Below are 8,998 nucleotides of genomic sequence, written 5' to 3' on the forward strand. Positions count from 1 at the left end.
CAGGTACAAATGGATTCTTTGAGAGTAGCCTGGAAATAATTCATCTGGATGGTATAATGTAGTTAATGTTTTCTTTATCAGTTTATCCTGACTTTGAGGTTGTTGTCAAAGCCCCTTCCTGGTGATCTGTCCTGGGTTAGGCATCTGGCCCAGCATCACTGTTGCTCAACCTTCCTCTTACCCCTCAGCATCCTTTTCTGTCTCAGCCACAGGGAGGGCTTCTAATTGGGGGAAACTTTTCAATCATAACTGCTCTTATTTCTCTTCTTCAGTATAGTTAGCAGCCAAGTTGGGAAGCATAGCCTTCCTGGGATCCTATACAGTTAGCTCCCAGTGGGGAGGCATCTCCCTGGGATTCTATAGTTAGCTCCCAGTGGGGAGGCATCTCCCTGGGATCCTATACAGTTAGCTCCCAGTGGGGAGGCATCTCCCTGGGATCCTATACAGTTAGCTCCCAGTGGGGAGGCATCTCCCTGGGATCCTATACAGTTAGCTCCCAGTGGGGAGGCATCTCCCTGGGATCCTATACAGTTAGCTCCCAGTGGGGAGGCATCTCCCTGGGATCCTATACAGTTAGCTCCCAGTGGGGAGGCATCTCCCTGGGATCCTATACAGTTAGCTCCCAGTGGGGAGGCATCTCCCTGGGATTCTATAGTTAGCTCCCAGTGGGGGGGCATCTCCCTGGGATCCTATACAGTTAGCTCCCAGTGGGGAGGCATCTCCCTGGGATTCTATAGTTAGCTCCCAGTAGGGAGGCATCTCCCTGGGATCCTATACAGTTAGCTCCCAGTGGGGAGGCATCTCCCTGGGATTCTATAGTTAGCTCCCAGTGGGGAGGCATCTCCCTGGGATCCTATACAGTTAGCTCCCAGTGGGGAGGCATCTCCCTGGGATTCTATAGTTAGCTCCCAGTGGGGAGGCATCTCCCTGGGATCCTATACAGTTAGCTCCCAGTGGGGAGGCATCTCCCTGCCGCTTGGGTAGTGGGTGGAGTGGCTGACCTGTTTCCTCCCTTCCCTCTCTCCTCGGATGGCAGCAGTTATCCTGCCTGTGGCGGGGTCACCCTGAGCTCTGGTTACTCATCTTCTCTCACTGTGTCCAGTGAGAAGAGAGGGGCTTTCCGGAAAACTGCTTTAATTAATACGCCTATATCCTGTGTATAGAACATGCTGAACTATATTTAAAAATGTAAATGGTAGGGGGCATTCCCCAGCAGTCCAGTGGTTAGAACTCCACGCTTCCACTGCAGGGGGCACGGGTTCCACCCCTGGTCAGGGAAGGAAGATCCCGCATGCCGCGTGGCGAGACCAAAAAAAAAAAAAGGAAAACAAATGGGAATAGATTTAAAGATCATTTCCTTTTTTTTTTCCCCCCAAGTACGGTTGATCCTCATTATTTGCGGATTCCTCATTTACACATCTGCCTGCTCACTGACGTTTGTTTGAATCCCCACATCAGCGCGAGTGGCGCTCTGTGGTCATTTGCAGACGTGCACAGCAGGGCCGCAAAACATTTGAGTCGCCCGACATGCACATTCCCGACTCAGGTCGCACATGGTGGCCTCCTGCCTTCTTGTTTCAGCTCCCGGGCTGTAAACAAGTGTCCTCTTTGCCGTCTCTTTACTGCTGCGTTTTCCATATTTGTGTGCTTTTGGGGGTGATTTTGCTGTTTGAAACAGCCCCCAAGTGTAGCGCTGAAGTGTGCTCAAGTGTTCCTAAGCTCAGGAAGGCCGAGATGTGCCATGCTGAGGCGGTGCCTGTGTCGGATAAGTTCTGTTCAGGCGTGAGCTGCAGCGCCACTGGTTATGAGGTCAGTGTTCATGGATCAACAGTGTATTCTACGTACGATATTTTTAAAGAGAAGCACACATAAAACAAGGTTGTGTACTTGATCGGTTGACAAAGCGCTGTGACTGGAGGTTCATGGAAACACTGTATTTATTTCCCCCAGGAACAGTGGTCTACTGTTGGCGGTGGCTTTATGGAGCAGAACTACTGCACAGAACCAGAACGGACTATGTTAATGGGTAGTTTTAAGGCAGGCATCTGAAGAAAGGGCATCGGTGTGGACCAGTGGGAGAGGATGCCCTCTCCTGGGTATCTTGTCTCCTTGTGGCCACTTCATCTCTGAGTAGTTAGGGACCATTTCTGGTGTGGGTCTGACCTGACTCTCTTCATTCTTACTCCCTTCAAAAGCCTCAGATTTCTACCAGCCTCGACTCTGGATTGATTATGCACATCATATAGGTTGTGGGCAAGGTAAATAATGGCTTCTCTTTGCATGCCCGCTCTGAAAGTACAAAGGAAACTGTTTATGAGAAGTATCCAAAGAATATATCTTCCTGTCTTTCTCCTTCGTCTTAAGGTTCCCATTTTATTTTAATACAGTTATTAATAATTCCTGGGTTCCCTACCTCTTTTGACTTGGTGCTTTATTTGAAACAGTTGGGTGCTAATAATTACTTTGTGTCTCCGTCTCCCCACTTGCAGAAGGGAATAAAAATCTTTGTGTTGTCATTACCAACTTTGTAATAGATTATTTTATTGAATGTTTAACTATGTGCCAGGTACCAGGGCTATGCACTTTACCCACATTATCTCATTTATACTTTTAGGTGAAGAATCTAAGACTTAGAGACGTTAGGTAACTTAACCGAGATCACAAGCTCACCAAGATCTAATAAGTGGCAAAGCAGAAGCTCTTCTGGGTTGTTAGAGATGTTTTGAGGACTAGTGACAGAAGTCCTCCTGTTTAGCATTCTAAGCTTTGCAGAAAATCAAGGTATTCACATTTTGGCATGTCCTTGTTTAGATTAGAATAAACCCTGAGAACAAATCAAGCAATCTCAAAGATGTAGTTCCCCTTGGTATTGCTAACGATTATATGTCGGAGGAAAGAAATGCAATTCTAAGACCTTGTTTCCTTGTGCGTGTTAAATACTCAGCTGAATTCTCACTTCCTTGAAGGGGACTGATTAACTACGGGTGAGTGACCCTAGATAAGGAAACTAATGTCATATGAAGAAATGGAGCCTCTGCATGCCATTCATCAGTGATCCTCACTCCTTACTGGAGAACAGAATCACCTGAAGAACGTCCAAACCTACTGACCTCCAGGCCCCATCATGGCTCAGTTAGGGGACCTTTGGGGTTGGGTCTCTCTTCTCCTAGGAGGTCCCCAGGTGCTCCCCACGTGCAACTGGCATTGGGACCACAGTCTTGAGAGACTTCTGCTTCTCTTTCCCCACATCCCTTTATCTGCTGCTCTAACGCCAGGGCTCTTCACTGTAGAGATAACTGATGCATTTTATTTTCCTTCTTCCAGATTAAAGATTTCTTGAGCTACATCTATCCTGTGAATGTATATCCAAATGTCATCCCGTTAGGCACAAGTATGGGTAAAGTTCAAGAAATGTGAGTAGTTACTACTTGTGGGACTTGTGGTTTTGGACGGGATGGATCCAGAGAATAGCCTGGGGCCGGAAACCAGGGGCAAGGATGTAAAATGGGTGTGGCTGTAAATATGGTACCAGTTGGGAGCATATGGGCTTTCTTCCTGTGAGTGTGTTACATGAAATCCTAAGCGCTTCTGGGAATCTGGCATAAGGAAGCTGTTGCGATACTGAATTCCCTGAATGCCAGAAGGTGTTCCTCTATTACTTAATAGGTTATTAGAATAGGACCTGCTTTTCTGCAGCGTAAGAACAAAGATAAAAGTTTTGCTTTCCCCCCAATCCTACAATTAGATGAATATCTACCAGGTTGTTTTAAGTGCTTGTATTTACCACTTTATTATACTGAATTTTTTAAAAATTAAATTTATTTATTTTTTGCGGTACACGGGCCTCTCATTGTTGTGGCTTCTCCGTTGCGGAGCACAGGCTCCGGACGTGCAGGCTCAGCTCACGGGCCCAGCCGCTCCGCGGCACGAGGGATCTTCCCAGACTGGGGAACGAACCCGTCTCCCCTGCATCGGCAGGCGGACTCTCAACCACTGCGCCACCAGGGAAGCCCCTATTTAATTTTTGGCCGCGTTGGGTGTTCGTTGCTGCGCGCGGGCTTTCTCTATTTGCGGCGAGAGGGAGCTAGTCTGTTGCTGTGTGTGGGCTTCTCATTGTGGTGGCTTCTTTTTTGCGGAGCACAGGCTCTAGGCGCGCGGGCTTCAGTTGTGGCACACAGGCTCAGTAGTTGTGGCTCACGGGCTCTAGAGCGCAGGCTCAGTAGTTGTGGCACACGGGCTTAGTTGCTCTGCGGCATGTGGGATCTTCCCGGACCAGGGCTCGTACCATGTCCCCTGCATTGGCAGGCGGATTCTTAACCACTGTGCCACCAGGGAAGTCCCCGAAGTAATTTTTAATTATTAAACATTGCTTTTCAGTTTTGAAAAGTAGTGGTATGCTTTCCCCCATAGTTAAGTTTTTATAATCTCTAAAAGTGATGCTTACATTCCAGCAACTTCCCAACAGGAAAAATAAAATATTTGTATTCATTTCAGCTTAAAACCTTTATGCCGATCTTCCCAAAGTACTGAGCCAAAGTATAAACCACTTGGAAAATTGAAGAGAGCAAGAACAATCCACCCAGACTCAGGTAAGAAGAATGACCCTGGAGTCACAGGTGTGGGTTTCCCTGCAAGACTGCTTTTCAGGGTGCTCTGGTCTATGAAAGCTGTCTTTTTTACTTTCTTCATGATGTCTTTCAAAGTGTAAAGTTTTAAATTTTTGATGAAGTCCAATTTAATTTCTTTTATAGCTTGTGCTTTTGCTTTAGGTGTCATATCTAAGAAACTATTGCTTAATCCAAGGTAATGAAGATTTACTCTCATATTTTATCATTTCTGGGTAGTTTTGACTTTTTTCCTTATTATATAGGGTATTTTCCCACCTTTCTACATGTCTGTGGTAATTTTTTGAATGCCGTGGCTATATAATGGTATATTTAATCTGTCATACATGTTAGGTTATTTTGAACTTTTCACTTTTATAAGTATTGTGATGAGCGACATTATATGTAAGTCTCTTTCACAGCTCTCATTATTATTGGGTTAAATTGTAGAAATTATGGTGCTTGATACATACATATTGCCAAATTGTTTTCCAGTATGATTATACCAGTTTATACAGACATTAACAGTATACGATGGTGGAAAGTACCTATGAATTATGACACTCGTCTTTTTAAATTAGGTTTAGGTGTGTTATCAGTTTGTCTAAATGTTAAGGATTTCAACACTTTATTGTGATGTTTCTCTGTTATATGCCTTCCCATTTTCATAGAGAGAAATTTCAAATTTTTATATTGTCATAACAGAAAGAATACATGTCAGAATAAACTTCTAATAGTATAGAAACTTTACTTTTTTTTTCAGATACATACAGGTGAGTTAATGTGAAAATGTTTTGACAGATTATTTTTACAGTTGAAACATACCATGATACTGGTATAGTCACTGATCCAGAACATGAAACTGTCCAATTTAGAGGTGATACAAAAAAGTTCCACAAAAGGTAACTGGCACATTAGTGGAGGAGCTATAACAAATTAATACGTGGGTCAAAATGAAGCCATAGTTTGGAGACCAGGGTGACTCCAAATATAGAAGCTAGACATCTTAGTCACCTTAAGTCCTTTAGAAAAGAAGATAAATAGCTGTTTGTTTAAACAACTGTAGTTGTAATATAGAACTCTGGACTTTGGTCTCTTGACCTGTGCATTGTCACACATCTCTTCCAGGCCCACCTCCTCACTGGTAAAATGGGAGCTGGATGACGGTTTCTACTCCCCCTCCTCCTCCTCCCTTTAAAAGCAGCTTTTAAAAATGCAGTTTTTAAGCTACATCCTTTATCAGTGGGAAAACAGTTAACTTGTAATTACCTGCTTCTTAACACGAGGTTCTGCACTAGAACATAAGCTGCCCTATACAATAAGTAGCCTCATGAGCATTTTATTTCCTTCTTCGAGGTTAGGTGCCATTAGAGCGCAGGAAAATACCTGTCTTCCCCCCAGTTCCGTGCCATGTCATTTTAATTTATGTAAATTTCATCCTCCACGTAAGGTTTCCTCATTTTCAGAATGTAAGTGGACGGGGCTCACTCCAGGCTAGTGCACCATGCTTAAGACAGTAAAATGACACTAGATGTGGCTTATTCAGTGTCTTGGTTAAAGCTGACTCGATCTGTGTGTCCCCCCAGTGTCTCTCATGGCCTGTGCTCTTGGCATAGGGCTGCATAACAATGACCAGAGACTGGGTGGCTACTTCTCACAGTTCTGGCGGCTGCTGGGATGTCCAAGCCCAAGGTGCTGGCAGATGTGGTTCCTGGTAGGGGCCCACTTCCTGGCTCTCAGCCACCTTCTCACTGTGCACTCACATGGCCTTTCCTCTGCACATGGGCATGGAGAAAGTGAGAAATCTGCTTCCTCTTCTCACAGGGACACTAATCCCATCACATGGGTCCCCCCGCCATGAGCTAATTATCGTCTAAAGGCCCCACCTTCACATACCATCACACTGTAGTCAGAAATTCAAATTATGAATTTTGGGAGGACACAGACATTCAGCCTATAACATGCATAAAGTAGGTATCAGAAAATGTTCATAGAAGGAAAATGTTAGGAAAAAATTGTCTCTGTTAAGTCAATCAGCCAACTCCTTGAGCATCTACTATCCGCAGAGCACAGAGTTTGCAAACGTCTCTCCTAGTCTGGGTGGTTCGAAAACCTAGCTGATGTACAGAATCAGCTGTAGAACTTAACTTTAAAAATAAATTATTCAGTCCTACTTTCAGGGACTCAGTAGGTGTGAAATGAAATGTAGAAAAAAGCTGTTTTATTTAAAAAGCTCTCCAGAGGAGAACCACTGATTAAGGCTCTGTGGCCTTATTTGGGGAGCACAGGTCTTTAGTCTCAACGCACAGCCTGGCTTTATGACAAGTTGAAGGCTGGTAGATAAATTGTTCAGAATAGCCCAAGAATATAGGGCCTTTTAACTTCTCTTGGAAGAAGAGTGAACTCCCATTAATTGCAATTCCATGAATTAAAAAATGTAGCTAAGAGCTACAAATTGGATTTTTAATTAGAAGCACAAATCGGTTCCTTTTGCATCGTGTTGCCTACACACCTGTTCTGTTTATCCCACAGAGGAGGACGATGACAGTGATCTCTTTGATGATCCTCTGCCAGTACCTTTAAGGCACAAGATTCCAAACCCGCAAACTCTTCACCCTGAGGTATTTCCCACAACTGCAATATCACAAAACCAGCCTGAAAATCAGAGAGAAAGCACAGGATGCTTCAGAGCAGAGAGTATGCCAACTTTTCTCTGGGCAGACTTTATAGATTGTGAGGAATCCAACAGTGAAAGTGAAGAATCAGAAATCCCAGCTTCAGCTCAAGGAGACATGGGTCCTGTCCCACAGCTCCAGAAGAGGGCTGATGGGGAAGTACCACAGTGGGAAGTGTTCTTTAAAAGAAGTGCTGACCTCACTGATGACTGTTTGGAAAACCTCCCATCCTCCACAGAGGCAGGGGGCTCTCAGTCTCCGAAGCTTTTCAGTGACTCCTCTGATGGGGAATCAACTCACATCTCTTCTCAAACGTCTTCTCAGTCAACACACATATCAGAACAAGGAAGTCAAGGCTGGGACAGCCAGTCTGACACTGTTCTGTTATCTTCCCAAGAGAGAAATGGGGGTATGACCTCCTCGAGCAGACGCGTCTACAGGCCAGGAATCAAAGACAATACTCTTGCCCCTCAGATGGAACAAAATGTACTTTGCCCAAAGGACACATGCTCTGATTTGAAAAGCAGAGATAAAGATGTAAGTATAGGTTCTAGTGTTGGAGAGACAACTACTCTGAGCAGTGGGAAGCACATGCCTCAGGAGAAAAGGCCACGAAATCTTAGCAGCAGCGCAGATTCACAAAGCTCCTCTGATTTTGAAATTCCCTCCACTCCAGAAGCCGAGCTACCTACACGAGAGCATTTACAATATTTCTATGAGAAGTTGGCAACAGGGGAAAGGATAGTAGTTGAAAAAAGAAACAGCTCACTTCATTCTAGAGCAACCACTAAAAAACCTATACCAAGAGATAATAGTCAAAATCCTAATAGATAAATTAAAATGGAATACTTAAAAATGTTCCTATAACCTAAAAGGTGGCAGTAAAGGGGAAACGGAGGACCAAAAAATAAGAGGGAAAACACAGAAAACAAGATATGGGAGAACTAAATCCAAACCTATCAATAATTACATCAAAACAGAGGAAAAACCATAAACCAACTATATACTGTCTATAGGAAGCTGACATCAAAAGACTTGGGTAGGTTTACCAGTGAAAGGATGGAAACCTTTACCATGTAAACATTACTTAAAAGAAAGATGGAGTGGCTATGTTACTAATGATAAAACATCCAGTTCACTGAGACAGAATCCTAAAAGTACCGTACAACTTTGGAACAACTGAAAGGAGAAAGACAAACTAATGCACAACTACAGCTGCAACAGAATTAGTCTACAGAATATCAGCAAGGATACAGAAGAACTGAACAGCACCGTCAACCAACTGGATTTAACTGACACTAAGAACACTTCACTTCATCCAGCAGCAGAATACACGCTTTTCAAGTTTACAAAGGACAACGTTCACCAAGACAGACCACATCCTGGGTTGTAAAAATACTTCAGATTTAGAGAATAAACTTGGATCTATTACTATAAACTGATGGCGAGAGAAGAAAGTCAGTCCCTTACCTATCTCAGGTGTTCCATCGCTTATGAGTGTTGGTGTGAATACAGTGGTAAAATCAAAACCTAAAAGAAAATACTTACTTAAAAGGCATTCAGCTTCCTTAAAGTCCATCGATAGGTTATGTTTTTGCATAGTTATGTATGTGGATCTAATAAAGTTATTAGCAGATATTCATAAACCCTTTCGTTTGCTGATATTTCATAGATTAAGAAAGCAAAAGCAGAGATTTCACTTCAGACAAGTTTAAGCAG

At 43.7% G+C, this 8,998-nt stretch overlaps 1 protein-coding gene across 3 annotated transcripts in view; it reads left to right on the forward strand.

Moving 5' to 3' along the window:
- Positions 1-8,917, forward strand: part of DCLRE1C (DNA cross-link repair 1C) — a 44,273-nt gene extending 35,356 nt beyond the window's left edge. For 2 of the 3 annotated variants that reach the window (XM_081226760.1, XM_081226761.1), the window contains exons 12-14: positions 3,325-3,413; positions 4,495-4,589; positions 7,137-8,917. In XM_081226760.1, coding sequence (XP_081082886.1) covers positions 3,325-3,413; positions 4,495-4,589; positions 7,137-8,113 — 1,161 coding nt within the window. In that variant the 3' untranslated portion in view covers positions 8,114-8,917. The other variant, XM_081226762.1, reaches the window with a different exon arrangement.
- The last annotated feature ends 81 nt before the right edge of the window (positions 8,918-8,998 follow it).

The sequence above is a fragment of the Mesoplodon bidens genome (genome assembly GCF_964165515.1).
Source record: "Mesoplodon bidens genome assembly, chromosome: 3".
NCBI classification, from domain to species: Eukaryota; Metazoa; Chordata; class Mammalia; order Artiodactyla; family Ziphiidae; genus Mesoplodon; species Mesoplodon bidens.